General features: G+C 47.3%; 1 protein-coding gene across 3 annotated transcripts in view; it reads right to left on the reverse strand.

The window, feature by feature from the left end:
• The window catches only part of PRKCH (protein kinase C eta), a 113,736-nt gene that overhangs the window by 14,632 nt on the left and 76,895 nt on the right, over positions 1–22,209 (reverse strand). For all 3 annotated transcript variants that reach the window (XM_038139591.1, XM_038139593.1, XM_038139592.1), the window contains exons 11-12: positions 5,063–5,201; positions 3,966–4,154 (exon numbers count right to left, since the gene is read on the reverse strand). In XM_038139591.1, the coding sequence (XP_037995519.1) occupies positions 3,966–4,154; positions 5,063–5,201 (328 nt within the window). The remainder of the gene's footprint in view (positions 1–3,965; positions 4,155–5,062; positions 5,202–22,209) is intronic.

The following is a 22,209-nucleotide window of genomic DNA, read 5'->3' on the forward strand; positions in this document are numbered from 1 at the left end:
GCCAAAAACCCACCCCGCTTATGGGAAGCAAGAGGATTGTATTTCATTTTGCAATTCACTCAGCTCAATCCCAAAGCTTCAGCCTGCCTGGAAAGCTCCCCTCTCTGCTCCAGCACTTTTTGGTGGTGACAATTAACAAATTCAGAATATTGATATGCTGTAACAAAGTAATCTCAAGCTGCACTCCCCCTGTAAGAGATTTGGTGCAGTAGTCTCAGCTCTCTGCATGCTCACACAGTTTCTCCATGATCAGACCCTGGTGATTGCTCAGTCAGCTGATGGCAAAGAGTATTTAAAATAATTTATTTGACACACACAAACCAAACAGCTCCTTGTTACTGCCATGAACTCCTTGTAACTGCATTCAGGTAGGACAATGGAGAAATTAGGAATTGAAACCAAAGCAAAACTTACGTCTAGAATAAGCTGAAGTGGTCTGAATCCATTCAGCAGCAATTCTCCTCTTTTGCACTTTTATTACTCCTACAAGCAAATCCATGCCCAGTTTGACTTGCTCACACAAGCAGAGGAGAGCTCAGTTTGAGTCCTCTCCTCCTGGCTTGAAGCATCAGCACCTGAATTCCCCAGTGACACATTCCAAGAGGGCAGGGTACACAAGTGAGATGTTCAGCTTTCCTCCTCTGGGAATATTGACTCCATCAAACCTTGCTGATTTACCTCTGTCCTACTCCCTCCCCAGCCCTCAAGGAAAAATTTCAAGGACAAAAAAAAAACAACAACAACAACAAAAAAACATTAGAAAGGGAAACAGATAAAAAAGTTTTTTTCTGAAGCACAAATATTTCCGCTTTCAATTCTAGACAAAGTCCCAGGGCACTGAGGTTAGTTTTGTTTTCCTTGGTACCAGCATTCACAAACCCTCCAGGAACACCCAGTGACGTAAATGAGGTCCTAAGAACGTAGTTTTGTTATTATCAAGAAACTGCAAAGATGAACAGGGTGCAATCTTCAGAAATCATGTGGTTTCTGATGGGGGGAAACTGGTGAAATGCAATTACGCAAAATGAAACCCAAACAAGGCAACAGCATCTGTGAAACAAGTACTAAAACTTACTATCCTTGTTTAAAATGAAGCTCTTCACAGAGGCAGATGGATCCAGTGCTTTCTAAACCTAGATATATCTATTTGTAGAGCATCACTAAGTACCTGCACCCAAGTACACCTAAGAGCTTGATTTTCATTTCAGAGCTTTGTACCATTCAAACTCAGAGAATTCTCACTAGTCCTGTTCAAGGTTAGAGACCAGAACTTTTAGTGAGGAGATAATCCAGTTATTAAGGCTACTAAGGCCTTAGCCTGCAATGCAAGAGAATCCAGGTTTAATTCCCTGATCTTCCATGGACTTCCCATGCCATGTAATTACTTACAATCATTTATGTCACTGAAGTAGCTGGATGCTGATTTTCGAGAGCTCTTAGCATCATTGTTAGAAAGCACTGTCACAGCCCAAAATCAGAGAGCTCAAGTGCATGTTTTGTTGGAGAAAAACAAAATAGCAATTAGAAGATGCTCCTTTGGTCATAATGCTGCACCTAAGAGAAATATTAGCATCAAAAGTGTGTATAAAAGAAAATCTACATACTTAGCAGCCAGAAAACTTACTGTCTTTCTGAAAAAAAAAAACAGGTTTACCACTCTGTGTTATACTAACACCTAAAACCACTGACTAGACATTATCAAAAATATAATGAAAAATGTAATACCTCAGCAGTGATAACATTAGTTATCATTCAAAAGATATCAAAGTCTCTGTGTGTGTGGCTTCCATTTTAATCTAGAGCCCCAGACAATCTCTTGACAGGATGTTTCCTTCCCATTAAAGCCAACATGCTCTGATGCTTCTTTAGAACTCAGTGTAAGAAGGAAAGAAGGAGCTCTTCCAGTGAACAGCTCTTGGCCCAAAAGCAGCTACTGTGAAGCTGCAGAAATTCAGCCTGCAGGCAGCTATCACCAGTGCTGTGAAAGAAGATGCAACAATCACCTCCAGGCAGCAGCCACCCAGGGAGCAGAAACACTGAGGAGCTGAAGGCCCAGTGAACATCTCAGTTGTCAATTCCCACTAGTTAATCCCAAGACTCCTGGTGAATGCCCCAAAATTCTGCTTTTTTCCCCAAAGCAGGCACAGTGTAGTGCTTCTCTTGAGCAGTGCATGTGCATTTCAGAGAGGCAGCTTTGATTCCATTTGTTTGTCACAGCAATACATAATACAGCAGACAAGCAGAGGGGCTGTTTTTCAGGCAAGGAACCAGCAGTTACTGAGCTGACTGGGTTTTGGAGATGCTTAATGCTTTCTATCTAAATTCCCAGCTCCCTGCTCAATTCTGGCCCTCTTCCTCCAGGGCCCCTCATCAAGTTCCTTGTCTATTAATCACAGAAGGGACCTTAAGCTGTTAAAATCTGGGCTCTGAACACAAACTAGACCAGCCTGGGATGACTGCAGCTTGCACTGGCTGCTTCTGGGAGGCCCTATCAGCATGAGGAAAACACTCATTTCATCAAAAGGCTAAAACACAAATCATATTTTATTACACCCTGAGATTCCTGTTATGACAAGCATCTACATGACCACATTTTACCTCTGTCTCATAATTATGCAATATACCTGCAACAAATCCACTCCTCTAGTACTTGTCACTGCAGAAGAGGAATTGGTACTTAAGAGGCACTTAGAGTCCCAGTTCAACCACATAAACACTACTCCAGAAGCTGTAATGAGTCTGAAGTTCATGTTTATATTTAAAATATGTAGCGAGTTATTTCCAAAACCCAAGAGGGCCTCCAGCATCGCAATCAATCGATTCTGAGCACAACCTATGATTTCAAAGCTCCTCTTACTCCTCCAGGAGTGGATTTTATTGTCAGTTGACTTTGGTGAAATTTATCAGATGTATTTCCAGCTATAGGAAGCAGTTGCTTCACTCACATACAACAGAAACCCTTCAGCACATAATTTCCACATTTTCACAACCAAAAACTCTCCTCTTCCCCTCAAATAGTCCCATCACTGACTACCCCATTTCTCTGAATAGGTGCTCCATGAGCTTCTATGAATTACTACCTTAGCCAATTATTTCTTAGGTCCTCTATTACCATAATATTTACTGGTATCCACTCTTAAATGCACCTTTGTCCACAGTGTTTCTCAAGAAAAGGGAATACTCTGATTCTTCTCTTTCTAAAAGGTTCTTAGAGATATTTGGTGATGTGATGAGGGCCAAGAAGAAGTCAGTAGCAGAACAGTCAAATTAGGTCTCCCAGTTCATAGTTTAACACTCTTGTCATAAATCACCTTTTGATTCCTTACAAAAGCCAGGCAGTTCCAGTACATTAGGCTCACACAGACCCCAAAATCTTAAAAGCTTAATTCCCATGTCACAGGCAAAGATGTGAGGCACGTGGATAAAAGAACCCCTGGAAAAAATTGGGAATACATGGCAGGACAAGGACAGAGTGTCACCAGCAACAGCTCTCCTCAAGCTTTTTGCTGTTTCTTTTCCTCCCAAACACACAGAAATCAAACCCCTGCCTTTGCATGCAGATAGGCAGCAACCCTGGGGGATGCTGGCATTACCACAGAGGATTATCAGGAAGCCTTCACTTCTTGGCCATATGGTTGCTACTGATTAAACCCTGTGTTTACCTGCTGCTTCTGTTCTGGAAGATGACCACACACTGTCAATCATTAAGCAAGCAGGGGAATGCCCAGACACACAGACAGGCTCACACTCTGCTTGCCAAGTTGGCTACTAAACCATGTAACTATGCAAACACACCTAAGTGTGGTAGGGTGTTCTTTCTGTTTACCCTTCAATCTGAGATAAGAGGAGGGTCAGGGTCAGGATCTCACGCGATTTCTGCATGCCAATACCCTGGCCCTGCTCTCTTGTGCTGGAATTAGGCTGGAGAAAGCTGGAACAGAGAGCAAACAGCCAAAGGAACTCACTGCTTTGAGGATTGCCACTGCATCCTGCTGCAGCCACGTTGGGTAGACAACTTCATCGTTCAGAATGGCCTCGAAGAGGTCGTCCTCGTTCTCGGCCTCGAAGGGCGCGTGGCCGCACAGCATCTCGTACAGCAGCACTCCCATGGCCCACCAGTCCACATCAGGGCCATACAGCATCTCCTGCAGGATCTGCAGCACAGGGAGGAGAGAAAAAACAGCCCTGAAGCTTCACATGGGCGCAGGGGAGGAAAGAAGGATTTGGAAATGGTAACACAGAAGTTCTCGCTAACAGCGCTCTCTTTCAGGATGTCCAGGAACACGAAGTGATCTCACTCTGGGAACCCCCAGATCAGCACAAAGGTACATCAGGTGCTTTAAGCAAGGGCTGAATTAGCTTGGCTGGGTCACCTGGGAAGCAAGGCCTTAGAATGATGCTGGGGCTGAGCTGGAGGAGAAGGGGCACTCTAGCAAAACTGGCTGAGCCTCAGAAGCAGATGAGCAGCGACGTGTGTGAGCTGACATCACCTCCTCCTTGCCCTTGGGAAGAAAACACCTACCTGGCTCCTACAGCAAGGCTTTCAGCTGCAGAGGGGAAGCAGCATGAGTGTGGGAGAATGGTGCAAACATCAACCACAAACAGAAATTCAATTGTGTTGAAGGATGTGAAACCTTGTTGGAACATCTGGCAGCATCTGGAGGGCAGCTGCTCCTTAAAGAGGTGTTTACTAATTTTGTAGTAAGATTGGGGAATGACAGGGAGTGTGAGGAGGTAGAAAAAGGAGCTGTGTAATGAAGAATTCAATCTCCTTTCAAATCAAGCTGGGACAGCATCTGTATGTGCCTCTCAAGATTTTTTGCAGCCGTATTTCCATTTTTCACCTCATATTTTCTAGAGAAAAATACAGCTTATTTTGATGCATACAGCAGCCTGAAGATTTACTCATGCTTTACTTCACAAGGGGCTGATAATACATCTAAGGAGGAAACCTTGAGCTCAGCAATCAAATAAGGCAAAGCCAAAGACACTGGCAGTTCCAAAGCTCACCTACACTTTTCACATGGTGGCCATTTTCCTGACCAAACAGAGGTTTCCTTACCTCTGGAGCGATGTAGTCTGGTGTGCCACAGAAGGTGGCTGTGGTGATGCCATCATGAATGCCCTCTTTGCACATTCCAAAGTCTGCCAGCTTGCAGTGCCCCTCGTAGTCCAGCAGCACATTGTCCAGCTTCAAGTCCCTAAAATGAGAATATTCAGAGTCATTGTGTGCTTGGAGCAGCCCCACACAGATGCAGACACCATCCCAGGCCTTAGAAGCTCAACCTGCAACCTGGAAAAACCTCATCATCATCAAAAAAATTAACAAAATTCATGCAGGAGAGGTTTTCTTTTGCTTCATCTCTTACAAATGGGAGGGAGGAAGAAGCATCATTCTGCCAGTGCCATTTAATGCAGGCAGGTGCTGCAGGAGTTTGCCCACGTGGGTTTCCAAACACACCACAAACCTGGCTGCTGCTTGTTTAGCTCACTGGAGCAGAGGTTGCCAGAGCTGTCAGATTGTGTAAGGATGTTATGATGCAGCAAAATGCTGCACACAGGCTGCACTCTGATTCAGCAAAGCTGCACTGGAGCAGACCCTGGAGCTGGGGAGCACAGCAAGGCCTCTGCAGAGAGGAAGCACCTTCCCTGTTCTCCTGAGGTGTTGGGGCTTCAGTCCCTGATCTCCTTGTTATCAGCCTGACTGATAAACCCCATGTGGAGCATCGTCCAAGCTGAGAAGAGAAGAAACTCCCTACTGACATCACACCACATGGGCAGGGGGAATCTTCAGGCAGCACAGGATGCCTCCATCATAAGGCAAACTCTTGAAGTCCTCCCAGCTGTATCAATTCCAGCAGTGCGCTGACATAAGCAGTGAACATTCCCCATAGCCCTCACTGGAGTGGGGACCTCCTTGTCACTGTCACAAGAGACCTGCAGTCCAACAAGCTGCAGGGGGACGCTTTTTCCAGTACATCACCTCTAACAGCCTGGGTGCTCCTCATGGAAAGCAGAGCTGCCAAAATGACAGAGCCCCCTAACAAAGCTTATCAGCTTGCCTGACCTTGAGATTGCCCATGGGAGTAGCCTGCAGCCAGAAGCACTGTCAGGAACACCATGGGGTCATCTGCAGACTTAGGCAATGCCTACCTAAAAATACACCAGCTAGCAGCACCTCCACTTTGCAGCTGCCAGACAAGCTCCAGGCACCACTGCAGATGCAGGAGAGGATGCAGGATGCTGCTCTGTGCAGCACAAACAGGTCACAGCTCATTTTATGAACTGTCTCAGGTATTGGCCCAAGAGCTGCCCAGAGCCATCACAGCAGTACTGTGATGGGGTAGCTTGACAAAGCCACCTTCAAAGTCATTCTGATGCCCACATCATGATCAAAAACTAAATACATTTTAGGGTTTCAGAAGCCCTTCATGTTGGATCTTGATCCATTTTGCCTTTGGTTGGATATCTGTTTCCCTAGAAAGGGTGGTAACATCAGTGGTGACATCTCCACATCAATATAAAAACCTATGGTTGAGCTGAAATCTGAATCCAGCTTGATCTTGTTCATCCTCCATCTATGATCCTGAAGTGAGAATCAGGGAGTTGATGGCTCTGTTGTGCATTGGCATTTCCACAGCCCACAGGACTCCAGACAGCCCTCCCTCAGCTACACTGCTGCACTGGAAAGATCAAGGACACATTGTGTAAGACAATCAGAGCCACATCCTCTCCTAAAGAGGTAAGGAAAAGTATTCTTAGCTTCTTTTGAATGGATGGGAAAGCAAAGGACAGAAGTTAAGAAATTTGCCCGTGTCCCCCAGAGACAAGGCTGAACACCAGGTTCCTGCATTCCAGCTCAGATCTTAATCACAAGATCATACATCCTCTCTCTTCAACTTTAGGATGGCTTGGCATCACAAGCCAGCAAAAAGCCTTCTGCAACGCTGCTGCTCTTCCCAGCAGGTCCACAAGCTGCCCAGTGGCCAGTGAAATGTGGATGCCAAGGACAGTGCCCATGCCTGTTTCACACTGCAGTGTTTGCTCTGGGCGGCATGCTCAGCAGGAGACACTTATTTTTTCCCTTCTGAGAATCACAAATGATGGCTGAGGCATGTGGGCAAAGGCTTGTCCTGGAAAGGCTTTAGGGGAGCACAGGGAGAGGTTTGTGCGTGGTTGCCCACAACAGCCCATCTTCAGCAGTAGCTTACAGCCAAAGCTCCTGTTGCTCTTCCCTGTGGTTCCTGGCAGGGCAAGGAAGCCCTCCAAGCATGAAGGCAGGCCTTGTTTTCAGGAATCTGCCACAATGTGGCTGAAATGCACAGTTTATTCTTGGCTTGGGTTTAAAGGCAGCAAACACCTTCTCGGTCCTAGGCAGTGCTGACTGTTGCGGTGCGCCCCTAAAGATACAGCTGGAAGGGGAATTTTGGTGAACTCGCTTGAAGATCCCCCTAGCAAACCTCCTTCTGTTCCCTGAAACATCCACCACGTCCCGGAACACTTTGGGCATACCTCAAAATACACCATCCTTACATCTGAGCCAGCAGAAACACAGTCCCGAATGCGGAAGAGCAGAGGCAAGAGACAGCTACGGGGCTGGGCCAGCTCTGCTGACCATGTCCGTCAGGGCACGCTGCCACTTGCCAGCCTCTGCCCCACAGGACACGCTGCAGGATCTCCCAAATCCCTGTTAGCTGCACAGGGCACCATGCTCATCCCAGCTCTGAGATGGCAGGAGTCCTGCAGGTGCGAGAGCGCTGTGTCTTCCCAGAGAGCCTCTCTCTCTGCAATTGCCATTAAATTTAAACCGTCTGCCTCTCGCTGGGTAAGCGTAGCTCAAACCACACAAGGCAAAGCTCCAGCCCTTGGCTTCTCCACACTGCACGTTAAACCCATTAGCAGTGTCTGTTGTCTCCTCCTGACTTCTGTCCAGCAGTGTGAAACCCAACACTCGCATTTTCTATTTTCACATAACCTGTAATGTGACGTTACTCTGGCTCTCGCTTGCTCAGGCCCTTGGCTACGTGCAGATCATTTCAGAAGAGGACCTCCCATGACCACAGAAGGCTGCTCAATGCTCTTTGCTCAGCAAAATGACAGGAGATCATCCTACACTTCCCTCTCGGAGGTCTTGTGGGCCAGCACAGTGGCAGCCTCAGCCACGGGCTCCTCTGGAGCCTGCTCTCTCTGGCTGCCCCATCTGATAAATCCCTGGGAAAGCTGTGGTTTGAGCATTTGTCCCAAGCCATCCCAGTTGTGAGCTCTGAACTCACTGCTTGATGCTGACAGGTCTCCCCATAAGCCAGCACGGCCACATGAGAGGAAAAACATTGACAGTTCTCTGAGATTTACAAGGAGCTCTTCATTTTCGCAGCAAGGATTCCGGGAAGCTGATGAAACTGGAAGCCATCCAGCTCAGAAAGGCCAAATCTGGCTCATTTCCTTAATACTTGCATTTTCCATCCAATATTTTTAGCAGTTCCATGAAGCAGTAACGGCAGAGAGGTTTTCTGAGGCTGCGTTTCTAAGGTCCAGCTGAGGTTCTGCCTTTCACTGGCAAAGGTTCCCTGGAAAACAGGCTTCATCCTGACTCAGAAAAGGCTGTCTTTGTCCTCCCCCTCAGCTATGGCACACTGGCTTAATGGCCTTGTTTAGTCTAGACCCAGAAGAAATGACAAAATGAGCTGCTTCAGTGTCACTCAGTGGTAGAGGTGTTCTTTGCACATCTGCTGCTCGAGTTTGACGTTTGTAAAAACCCAAAATTACAATTGCAGATGATCTGGTCCTTTTCCCAAGCATCTGTCAAATGCAATTTCCCTGCACCAGGACTTTTGCCAGGGAATGTGTGTGATACACGTACCTGCCATCTCCCTCCTGATGTATTTGAAACTGCATTTGAAAGGATGAAGTTTGGAGGGTTTTTCCCTTATTTTGGTTTCATCACCCTGTTTTGGTAAGGGCTGTACATGTAGTAAGGATCCAGAGGTGTAAGGGTGGCAGACTGGCTTCCTGCCTCCCCTCAAGGTTATCCCAGGTTTGCTGATCTCAAAGGTCCAGTTTAAAGCTCATTAAAGCCTGGTGCTCCCATCCCAAGGCAAATCACTCAGTGGTGCCAGCCACAAAGGTAAGTGTGGCTAACATGAAACTCCAGCCAAATGGTTTCCAAAAAATGCACAAAGGAAAACAAAATCCTCAAACCTGAAATTAGTAAATGAGTGTAACTCTCGCTTTTCTGAAGGGGAAAACTCTCCCTTTAGACACTCCTTGGAAACACGTTTGAGTGAGCAAATGTGCATTCAAGTCCCTTTGCAAGCAGGGACGAGATTTTGATTTTTCTCCACCTCTCCTGCTGAAGTCATTTTACTTCACAAAAATACTGCAATCTCCATCACGATGCAGAAAAATGCATTTCTATTGCCTGCTCTGGTAGCCAAAGTAATACACATTTCCAACTCCTGCTCCAAAAACATGGTAATATATTTTTTTAATGAAGCAACTTCAACAGAGGAGAATGAAAGATGTACAACCTGCAGAATAGCACAGTTGGTAAGATAGTTAAGGAAAAGGCAGTAGTTTTCAAGTTGGAGGCTTTGCTCCAAATACAGTGGACAACAGATTTAAACCCATACTTTGATTAAATAAGGAGGAGAACAGATGGAGGTCTCAGTTTTATGTAAAGCCCTAAATACTCCTGTGAAGCTGATAATGTTTCCCATTTTCCTTTGCATTCATAAGGAACATCCAAACTAAAATACTTCCTTTTACCTGAAACCAATGCTGTCTTGACTTGCAAAAAAATATATATATAATTGCTTTTAAAAAGGCTTAACATTTATTTTGGACCCACAAAACTATCTTCTGTCTTTCTTTCCATACTAAATCTTGGAGACTCAGTTAGGAAACTCAAAGAAAATAATTATTTTCATGAATCTGTTCCCACCAGCTTTGGACTAGGGATCTCCACATTTTGTCCCCAAGATTTTATACCACTTTGGGAATTAAGGCTGTTTCTACTGTAAGTCTTGGGTTGTAGAGAACTTGCTTATAAATTCCCTCACAGAAAATGGTTCACATCTCCCACATCTTTCTAACAACAACCAAAAAATATTTATTTCTATGATCAAGTAAGCTTTTATGACCAGAAACTCACAGTCTCATAGCCCCAAGGAAGAGTTAAGCATGTCCTAGGCAGTGGTAAAGCTGAGTGGCAGCAATAAATACAGGCTGAAGCTGACACCTGCAACACATTCCACCAGAGCTAAGACACAAAAACCCAGACTGAGCTGCTGGTATTTGCTTAGGCACATCTTTAGGGCAGGAAGAAACACTGAAATCACAAATGAAACACCAGGTTACTGGCCTTTGATTAAGGGAGCCACAAAGCAGAGATCAGAAAAGGATCAAGATGCACCAAGCTGGAGAAAAAGAGCAGAAATCCTGAGTTTTGCTGCCAAATAAAAAGAGGTAGGACACTGTTGTTATCCAGCATATGAACAGTGTGTAGGCATTTACACACACCACTGTGTGGGCATTGCAGGCTGAGATGGAAAGTGTTGCTTTACACACCTGTAGCTTCCCAGCACAATTCCCAAAATCCCGTGGGATTCAGTCTGTGTACCCCATCCTCCCCAGCACTGCACGAAGTAATGGCAAAATACACAGGGACTGCAAAACGTAACTTCAACTCTTTGTTTCCTTGAAAAACATTCCTTCGGGTAAAGAAAACATTTACTTTGGTTTCCAAACAACTTCTGAGGTGAAACCCACCCAGACCACTGTAAGCCACACAGACAGCCTGGCTACAGCAAACTGCAACCTGCAGTGCAGTGTAACAGGACAGAAATGAGGGGAAGATCTCTCCAGATATTTGTAATTCGTAATTACCAGAAAGTAGGAATGAAACACAGCAAGTGCCCTTCTACACTGGCCTAACAGCCAAAAGCTGTTTTCAAAATCTGACCAGACTTCAGTGTTTAGGGACTGTAAATACAGCCACCACGGCTCCAGGCTGACCTTCTCATTTCTCACAAAGCAATAGCAGGAATGTGATATAATGATTCAAGGATCCAACTCAGACTCAGGGTAAGTGGTACAAATAAGTGAAACTCCACTGAAAATCCACACTGATTGCTGGGCCATTTAACAGTAGACAGGTGCCTGTCCTTGCTGGCCATGGGAGCCAGAGGAGGCTCGTGGGAAAGGTGCATCCTACAGCCACCTCAGCACATGAGCAGTGCTCCAGCCAGGAGCCCAGCCCCATTCCTGGGGCTTTTACAGCCCCAGGAATGAATTTGGTGGGAATTTGGTGGGAATCTGAACTGAAACAGCACATCCTGCAGACTCCACCGACAGCTGGGAGGGGAATCTGGCAGAATACAACAAGGGCCTCCTGCCTTGTCTCTGCTTCACCCAACCCACCCTGCTGGCATGCACATCACAGACCTTTGGAAATGCTCTGCAGCCATGTGTTGGGATAAAGGTGTGATGGATTAGGGATACTCAGCCTCCAAAGCAGGCTCCACCTCTCTTGCAACACAAGATGTTACAGACTGATGCAATATGGACTCAAGTCCAGGGTCAGACACAGCACTGGAACATGCTGAAAGCTCTCACCACAGCACATGGCCAAGGACTGCCTGAGGGCAAGGTCAGGAGTGGGTGAGTTAGCCCAAGACAGATCCTCACAGCTGCATCTGTGCTCTTCAGGATGTCCAAAGGCACTCAGTATCAGTCTTGCACACTCATGGGCTAAGTCTGATTCTTGCTCTGTTTCTTGGGCTTCAGACTAAACAGACTGGCAAGCACTGTATCCAGAAGTGCTCTGTCATTATTATTTTAAAGTCAAGCAGCCCTCCAAGCACAAGGACAAGTTTCTGCAAGCATTCTGCCTGCATTAAGGCAGCACCATGGGGTTTTTGGCAGAGATGGGCTGGCACCCAGCGCTGCGGGCTGTCCATCTGCCTGACCCCTTCCTGCCTGCAAGGGCTCCCTGGAAGCAGCTCCCAGCCCACACCAGAGCACTGCTAAACCCAGGGCTGCTGCTCTGGAGACAAAGCAATGCCCAAGGCGCTGACTCCTCTTACAGCACAGGAGATGGCATCACCCAGCATCCAAGACCTCTCTGATGGTTTGAAGCACCAGCACTCCCACCTCCCCTCCCTCTGGGCACTTCAGAAGGGCACCTGTGGAAGATTAACACAATTACTCACGGGATTTCATTGCTGCTGAGATGAGCAGGCGTGATTCATCCCGCAGTTAAAACAAGAGTGGTAGGCTCAAGTGTAAAGGCAGAGACCAAAAACCCTGGGCACGCCAGGAGAGGTGATCACAGAGCTTCCCCCACGCTGCTGGTACAGACCCAGTGGGACCTCACTGAGTCCCTCTGGGGTCAGGCACACCCACAAGCTTCCCCTTCACTACACCCATAGCAGCTGGAAGAGGGCTGATGACAGTGTTCAAAGGCAGCTTTACAAGGGCAAAAAGACGTGGGGGATATGTGAAATGGGGCAGCCACAAGCCAGAGACATTACTGGTGAAACACAGGCGTGCTGGAGGTTGCCACACTGGAGTAATCCCAAGGATGGCACAACCCCTATAATTTATTTATACATCCAAATTAGTGTGCGTGCATTTTTTATAGATACTTATATATAATCTATGTATTAGATGCTGCATTTTATGTGGGACTCTAATCAGGAAAGAGGAGCTACACTTGAAGTGTTTCCCTGAATCCCAGAGCATTTGTCCTCCCATTTACTGCAGGAAGGGGAGAGGTGGATGGAAAAAGGCTTCGTGTCCAGTTTTTGGTATGGATGCCACGCACTCTCCCTCTGGATGAGCTGCCAGCCTAGTCCTGTGATAGACTCCTCAGTCCCACTGGGCAGCAACACTGGAATTTGCTGGCCCTGAAACATCACTTGCTGAGCTGCTCCCAACAGAGCTCTTATTTTACCGCTGCCAGAAAAAGAGGGAAAAAGGAAAAAAAAAAGAAGAAAAAAACTACCAATCACAATGTTTCTTTTTGTGCATCCCATTGCCTGAAGTCTTCAGAGGAGGCACACAACAGACTCAAGACCCAAATGCAGGAACAAGAATCAGAGGACTAATGGAGCTAGGAGAGGTTAAAAAGCACAAGCCTGTTGTGTCACTTTGACAAAAATAGATCAACGTTGATTCAAAACCTGATATGGAAATTAAAGTGGATTCAGGTTTGTGCCTACAGCACAGCATGGTCTCAACACTACAAGATGGAGTGAGAGTTATCCAGCATTAGTCATCACCAGCTGCCCACAGCCCACCACAGGGCTGCTGAAGGCTCCAAGCTGTCCTGGTAGCATCAAGGATGGCCTGTGCTGCTGAAAAGGCTCCTCCTTCCCCCAGCACACAGGACAGGTCCCCACTGTGTGCCACTAAACCTGCCCTGGGGGAATGAGCCAGCAGCCCACACCAAAGGCACTCTCCTGCTCATCCCACAGCTGCCATGGAACCCACCCTCCTCACCCCAGCCTTAGGAGGAATATTTCACTCCTAGAAATATCAAAGAAAATGAAAATGAAGGTGTCCCTATCCATCAGGATGATGTATGCAGACTGCCTCTGGCACTGGCTTGGACAGTAAACCAGCCTGTGCTGATACTGGGAACGCCAGCAGGGCTCTGTGGGAAGGACACTCCTGCCTGGAACCTGTAAATCTGGTCAGGCAGACTTCTCCACATTCATCTGATACAGGTAAGGTTCACTGTACTCTGAGCCTCACTCTAAATCCAGGGAAATCAGTGAAAAAAAACCAACTCCTGTCAAGTTTACTCAAATCTGAAATAGGCCCTGCCCTGAGGAAAAAAAAATTACTTAACCTTATTAAGGCTCTGAATTACAGATCCAGATTTATAAGGCTAAGGCTATAGGTGCTAATCTCCTTTCTATAATGGAATAAACAAAGCTGAAGGCAGAAGTACTGTATTTTTAGACAGGATTTTTAAAAGCACCTTGCTTTGCCCTGTAGATTTCCACTGTCAAACTTACCATTAACTTTTGAGGGAGCATCCGTGCTGGCCCAGCGTGGCTGCTTTTGAAAATCTCACCATCTGCACTGAATTTTTATGCACAGAGCAAAAGAACAGTCTCCCTGCTAGTGACACATTGTGGGCACAAAGCACACAGCCCCCCCACTGCTGCACAGGAGGGAGTTCTGCCTGGTTCCCCTTGGAATAAATGAATGAATTTCCTAGGAAATGCTGTCTTGAGAGCTGTTTCTTAAAAAAAACAAACTGACACCATCACTGATATAATTGGCTCTTTTTTTTTTTTTTCTAAGACTCCAGGGAACCTTTAGGCAAACACAGTTCTTTTCTGACTGCTCTGATCTCTGCTTTTGACCACAGCAATCACTTAAATATAAAATGGAAGAAGTTTTTCTAGGAGTGTAGAAGATGGGTCATTATCATTAAGATTTAGTTTCTCATTTCATGTGAATTGAAATGTTCTGTTGTTATTCACTCATTACAGGTGGTTCACCCAGAGCTGTCTGAAGCCCAAGGATCCTGGATAAGCAGGGCAGAGCCAGGTGGAATTCCTGGCTGGGCTCTCTGCAGTCCCCCTCTGACTCCTCCCAGGCTGCCTTCGTGCAGGAACCAGTGACACTGACCTTTGTGCCAGGCCAGCAGGGACAGACCAGATCCCATGTGTCACCCCAAATGCCACACAGCATCAAACAGAGCCCAAACTGCTCACCAACAATGCTGGCTGGTGTTATCCCCATGGCACATCAAGTACTTAACCCTCGAGTCTCATTGGGCTGAGCTCCCTCTTCAGCTGGCACAGGGGAACAGATGCTTTCCCAAGCCACTTCAGGCCCTCTAAATTTGATTCACCAGCTGACAAGCCTACCAAAGTTGCCAAATTAGGTGTCTGAGGTGGCTCCCTGATTGTTAGTAAAGCAGCAGTAACTCAGAGCAGGAGTCAAGTGATGCTCACCTGACATGGCTGCCAGGCACAAGGAGCTACCAACTGCCCTGCTCCTGTTATATATGAAACAAATCAATCACCAAATGAAATAAGCACTGTCTCCTCTGACCCCATCAAGGAAAAAAATAGAAACTGGACACGAGTGAGGAAAGTCTGTCTTTACACTGCTCAGCCCTTGAAGTTTTAGCACATTCACACATCAAGTCCCTGCAAGTCCCTTTGGCCTCTGCAATGTGTGACCCTGGAGAAGTATGCTAAGGGTACTGTGTGTCTACCTGGAAATACACCTCCTGACATATTCAGATTTTACTATTTCAGTTGTGGAAGATCTGAAGCTGTCAGGTCCCTCTTGCTTACACAGGCTTCAGTAATATGTCTTGCTTATAAATCCCTTTGGTCAGGAAGAAGACACCATAAATCCCAACTGAAACTTATTTCTAGTCTAGGGATACCAAAAACATCAGGCAAAAAGCTTGGTGCCTCTTGCTGAGGCACCACATAATATCAAAACTCAGAATTACAGATTTTTCTACCTAGCCCTCCCATGTTTATAACACAGGCCAGAATTGCACAATACATATGTTCTATCTAGAAACTAGATAGAAGGCAAGGTGATTATCAAAAAAAATCCTTGTCTGTGCTCTCTAAAGTTACATCCAGGTGGCATCAAAAGTGCTCTGGTTTTTAGCTCATGTCCTCATCAAAGTTTAGCACCCTCCACCTACAAGGCCACATTTTTATTTTGTGGCAGGAAAGTAGTTCTTAATGTTATTGACAATTCCAGTGGGTTCAGCCATCAAGTACTTCAAACTCATCTCCACAGTCAAGTACTGCTGCTCTCAGACTGGACTGCTGCTCTCAGATACTCTCCCATGAATAAATAATTGATTGAGGACTAATGGAAAACCATGGAGGCTCAGGGAAAGCAGAATGACTGCACTGTCCTGAGAAAAAGGAATAAAAAGGGCATTATTTTAATACAACATGCTGAAATGCATCACCCACAACCGCCACATTAAAGCTAATGAACCCCTGGAACTTTTCTAGATGGATTTGCAGACATGGAGCAATAGATGTCCCATGTCATCTCTGCACTTTGGGGACATCATTTTAAAGTTTACCTGTCCTCCATGTTTATTTTCAAACAGACTCCACAATGCTTTACTTCACAAATGGTTTGCAAACTTCTCCATGGTTTTGCATGAGGAATGATTCCACAGTACCTGAAATGATCCCATGGCTGTGAGAGCACAGGACACTGTTTGGGGGTGGTGCTGTGGGCTCACCACCCACAGCTTTGTCCTGGGCTGTTAACAGGAAAGCAACCACATCGTGACAGAGCAGCTGCTCTCCCATCAAGGTTATGTCCAAGAGCATTTGGAATCAGCTTTTGAACACCAGGTTACTTCACTTCCCACCTCCCATTGTCCCTGTGGTGACTTGGGAAGCACCACAGTGGTACAAATGCAAACCCATCCTGCTTCCTCTCCAGCCAATCCCTAAATTTGGCGCTGCAGGTTTGGAATCCCTGAGTTTCCCTTGCACACATGTGCTGGCATCCCCACAGCCATCCCACCCACCTGGAACTCAACCCTCAGGCATTTGGTTTGTGCCCCCACCCCAAGTGCCCGCTGGCACTCCTGGCACCACCAGCAACCACCACCGTGGCTGGAATGACTCAAACCAGAGATCACCCAACAAGATGACAACGTTTATCAACAGCCTCTCATCCCTCCACAGCAACCAGGGCAGCCCTGCCCTGCATGGAGCGGGAGCAGCCGACAGCCAGGGTGATGCTCAGATGCAGCAGGCCGTGTCCCAGAGCTGATCCAAGCTGTACGGATCAGGCAGAAACACTTTTTCTGCACATCCCCAGATGAGCCTGCCTGGCAGATCTCTTTGCCAAGTGTTTCTCCACCCTGGCTTTCCATGTTGAGCAGCAGCACTGCACAGCCCGCCGGCCCCGGTGCCCACACGGCACCTTCATTCCAGAGGAGTCAGAGCTCGGCGCTGGTGACACATGACTCAAACACGCGGTGAGCGGCTCTTAATCCCAGCAGCCAGCGAGCAGAGCTCCCCTCTGTCCTCAGCTGCCCTTTCCTGGGCGGCTGCAGCTTTTCCTGGCACCTGACTAGAAACCCTGTGGCTTTTACCTCATGTGCATGAGGTAAAACGTGGATTTGGGCTTAGAGCCTTCCTGCATCCTGAAAGGGAAGTGTTTGCATTTAGCACTGTCCAGCTGCTAAGGTGGCATCAGGGCTTCTTTTCAGAACCCAAAGACAGCAAGATCCCTTCTGCTGGTGATTTAAGTCTCCTCCTCCAGCAGCACAGCCACAGTGCTCTCCAGCTGTACCTGTCCCCCCTGTCCCATCCATGCTTTTCAGGGCAGTGAAGGTGCTGCATGCCTGGCAGGCAGTGCCCTGCAGGGAGCTGCAGCGATGGCAGGGGGAACCCAGAGCTTCCCACACCCTACAAAAACCTCAAAGGTAAGGGGAAGGCCCTGTGTGTGGCACAGCTGCAGGCTCTGCCCTGGGCAGAGGACAACACTTCACCTTACTCATGCTACAAGCAGTTACAGGAATGGAGTCATTTCCTGGGTGGCTCTGGCCAAGCTCCCCCCACAGCTCTGTGTGGTGCTACACGGGACTTCAGGGAATCATAGAAGAGAATCACAGAATGGCTGTGGTAAGAAGAGACCCTAAAGATTATCTCATTCTAACCCAGCTGCCATGGGCAGGGACACCTCTCCCTGAAGCAGGTTGCTCCAAGCCCCCTCCAGCCTGGTCTTGAACCCTTCTAGGGATGGGGCATCCACAGCTTCTCTGGGCAGCCTCAGTGATGTCAGCCAGCCCCTCTCTTCCCTATCACACACCCCAGATTTTAGCAGACCCTGCTCATATCACACTCCACTGCTCCACAGCACTGTCCCCTAACATGGGCTGAGCCACTCCTAGGACCAAGTACCACTCAAATGAGCGAGACTGGAAAGTCTCACCCCGCCTCCACACGAGTCCTACATGGGTGTGCTGTTGGTATAAACCACAAGTTACTTCATGACTTTCTGGCACCCACAACTGGCATCATCAGCCAGCGAGTGGGACGGGCTGTACACCCATGAGAGCAAAACCACAGAGAATTAAACCCCGCAGTGGGCTGGCAAAAAAGCCATGGTACTGAGAGCACTCAGAGTAGCCAGGGAGCCAAAGGCTGTGACTCACTGGGAGAGGCTGCACAAAAATAGGGCTTTCAGCAAGGCCCACAGGAATTTCTGCAGGGAGATTCTTCCCCTAGAGACAGGCAAGAGGACTCGCCTCACCTTTCCCATCAGGGAGCAGATCCGATGACTGCTCTGCCAGAAGAGGAATTCACTATTGTCCGGCTGGTTGTTTCCAGCCTGGCTAAAAATGGGATCACAGGAGACTAATTGCTTCACTGGAGGAAAAAAAAAGAACTAGTCTGGAGTGATGGAATTATTTTGTAGACTGTTGTTGTTTGGGTTTGTTTCCATCCTGGCTTAACGAGCATTAATGACTTCAGATGGGGGGAGGAAAGCCATTAGGGAGAACACGATCCACACAGACACCTCTGGCCCAGCACACACTTCTGTTCCAGCCAACCTCTACAGCTCTGATGGCATCCCTCCCTGCCCCTCCCCCTTTCAGAATGCAGGAAGGTGGCTGAGAGCAAAGGGAAATGTTAATTTTTTCCCTTTTAATTGGCCTGACTGGAAGTGCCAGCCTCCCTGCAGCTCAAATACTTAACCATGTTAACTATGCTCGGCAGCATCTCCAGAAAAACTGCTGTCCCTCCTCAGTGGCAGGGAAACAAAGGGAAAACATCCCAGAAAAGTGGATGCTCCTGGCAGAAATCAGCAAAGCCCAGAGCCTGTGAAATAAAGTTTGTTTGTTTTGTTTGTGGAAGCCACGCTGAATCTTCTGAGACTCATTCTGGTGTCAGCAGAGACAGAAAGAAACCCAAAGCCAAGACAGGTAATTAATGTTGAAATTCCTCCTTACATAACAGTGCTGGGACAGACACTCACTTGGCCAGTGCTGTGCAGGGCTGTGCCAGCACAGCCCAGAGAAAGCCTGGGAGCAAGCAGTGCCTGTGCTATACCCAGAGGCTCCAGCCACCCATGCATGCTGTGGGCTTCAGGGAAATAGGGATTGTCTGGGAATGATGTGCCTGTTTCTATAACCCAGCTCTGCTGAAGGACAGCTTTTAACTGCATCCTCCAGGGAACAGGAGAACAACCTGAACTGTCCCAAACCACAGCGAGGTTCCAAGGAAGACACAGGCAGAGCAAAGACTTGGAAATATTAGGAGCTTCCCTGGAGAAGAGGTGGAGATTTTCAGCATGAGCCTGGTTTGTAATAAAGGGAGGAGAAAGTAGGGAAGGCTCTCAGGCAAACAGTGACTTCAATTGCCCTGTGCTAGACATGGCAGAACATGAGATACCCAGTACTCCACACCATGTTTAACTCATGCACAGACAACAGCCTGGCCTTCAAAGACCATCCTCTCTTTTCTATGTGTCCCCATTCCAATGGGGACAGCTTACTGGCAGTATTTGGCATTTGCTGCCTCGCTTCCTGGCCAGCAGGGATCCAGAGATGCCACAGACTGATGCTGGGAAGCAGCATCCAACAGTTCTGGCAGGAACTTCTGACTGTCCTGTGGCTTGGGAAAACCATCAGTCCTGAAGGACCTCGAGGCAGCTCTGAGTGGAGATGATGAGGGGCAGTAAAGAGGGCAGGCTGCAAGATAAAATTTATGGGAAACTACCACCCCAAATAGCTGTCCTTCCCCTGGGGCTATCCCTGTCAGGGCAGTCACTAGTTTGAGTGAGCAGAGCAATTTCACAAGATCAGAAGAGTGTAGGGGAATCTGTGACACAGAGACTTTCCACGCATGAACCCAACTTCAGCCCACTCAAGCCACAGATGACCTGTGGCTTTAGGGGTTTGAAAGCTGGCTTCCCTTTCCTCTGGCTCATTTCCAAAACCCCATGAGTTCTAAGAAGCAGCACAGCTTAGTATGGCCTTTTCTGACAGCAGACAGGGAACTATGTTTCAAGTGGCTCAGTCACTGATAAAAGATATTTATTTAACAGATATGGTGCCACAAAGGCTTATTTGGGCATTTTCTCTTTGTGTAATGATAGGGGGGGAAAACATTAATTCAGGCTGGAGTTACACCAGTCCTATCTCAAACCTACCACCAGCAGACCAGCTTCCATCCATGGGCCACCCCAACTTCAAAATTAACTCTGCAGTGCCAGGTATTAGCTGACTCTGCCTGATCTCCCCTGGCTTGCTGCATCCCAAGCAGCACAAAGGACACCAAGAGCTGTCACCCTCCCGTGGGGATTGGCTCTGGCCCCAAAGAGACCCCAGCAGGAGCAGGACTGGCAGGCCCAGCTCTGGCTCCACGTTCTGTGCTGCTGCAAGGGTGGAGTGGCTGGGCAAAGCTGCCTTCTGACCTTCCCAGTGGGTGGACTGTCTCTCTGGGAGCTTGGCCAGCTGGCAGCAATCACAGCTTCTCCTTGGCTTTCTCATTTATCAAGGCTGGACAGAGTAGCAAGAAGCAGGGGTCAGCTGCCAAGGTTTTTGCTCCCTCTGTGCTCAACAGAGTCTGAAGGTACAAATTCTGGTTGTGCAGCTGCTGTTTGGGCACGAAGTTTCAAGCTACTGCTCAAAATATATGAAAAATTATAATATTATATATATATATATATATATATATATATATATGAGTAATACTGGAATGGGTTGCTCCAGCTGGGAAGACTGGTTATAAAGTAAAAGGAAAAATAAAAAGAGAAAGTGCAAAAAATGTCAAAGGTTAAAAAGTTGATAAGATTGTGTCTAAATCCCCAAAGCATAGATAGGCATACAATTCCTCAACTTATGGCTAAGAGATACTGACAAACAGAAATACAAAGCACACTAATTCAGCTTTTAGGCACGAGTCAACAAGGACATGGGACCCTGCTACATTTTCATGTTCAGGTAAATGTCAAAAGGAACGTAACAAGATCCAGAGAAGGGAGGAGAAAACCCAAAGCCTGCTTGCTAAATGTCACACACCAGCTCAGACTCTCAGCACAAGTGCCACAGAGTCTGGACATGGGGGCACAGGGCAGCCTCACCACCACAGCCCACGCTGCCTGACTGGAATGTCCTTGGAGAGTCCGAAGGGAGCACTTCCTCCTGCCGCTGCTGCCACACAGGTTTGCACATGGCAAAATGTCCCCCTGCTCCCTTGCACAGCTAACCCTGCTTTTCTCAATTTACCCCCTCCTCCATCCCCCTTCCTTTTCCAGAACAACAGCCAAAGATGGCATGACCCACTCTGGCCAGGCACCATGACAAAAATGCTTCAGATCAGAAACGCTTCAGATGCAGACACACACATGCTATTGGATAGATTTAGCCATGGCAGCATGCCTGGATCAGGGATTTAGCTAGTAAATAACTCTGCTACTTGGAAGTCATTTTCTTGATTCATGAGCACATGAGCACTCCTCTACCACGCTGCTGAGAGATTTGTGAAAGCAGCTCTGGATGTTAATAATAAATCGTGCTTGTGAAACTTTAATTGATTCAGAAGGAATCAGCTCAGATCATGGAGAATCTCTGTGGTTCTAATACATCACATTTGTACACAGTTGAGACTTGAAGGCTTGCTCCCCTTTCCATTGTTGTCAGCTGGAATATTGCCACTGCTGCTTCAGTGGAATAATAACCAGGTAATACAATTCCAAGATTAAATTGTGCCCCCAGGCACAGCCTCATAAAAGGGGAGGTTCTCCAGCCTATTAACAGCAAAGGTGCCATGACTCAGAGGCCAAATGATGAGCAATGCTTTCCCCTTGCTCCATGAGAATAGGCCCCATAAACAGCAACCTGGCCTGCACCAGCAGCTAAGGACAAGCCCCAGCAGCAGTTCAGCTGGCACACAGAGGGCAGACACAAAGCTCTGCCCACCATCCTGCCCAGGGTACCACTGGCAGGAGAGGGAAATCTCTCCCGCAGACATTCTGAATTGTAAAACATTTATTACTGCAGCACTACTCTGTCGTGGTTGAAATTTTCCATTGTCTTATTATTTTTAGTTTATATCTATATCACTACAGGCGGCTCTGAAATAGAATCCATAGACAAGGTGTGACAGTGATGCGCCACTGATACTAAAAGCTGCTGGATAGCTTTACAAAATTTCTCTGCTTGCATAAAAGAAGGGT

The sequence above is a fragment of the Motacilla alba genome, chromosome 5, assembly GCF_015832195.1.
Source record: "Motacilla alba alba isolate MOTALB_02 chromosome 5, Motacilla_alba_V1.0_pri, whole genome shotgun sequence".
Taxonomy (NCBI): Eukaryota; Metazoa; Chordata; class Aves; order Passeriformes; family Motacillidae; genus Motacilla; species Motacilla alba.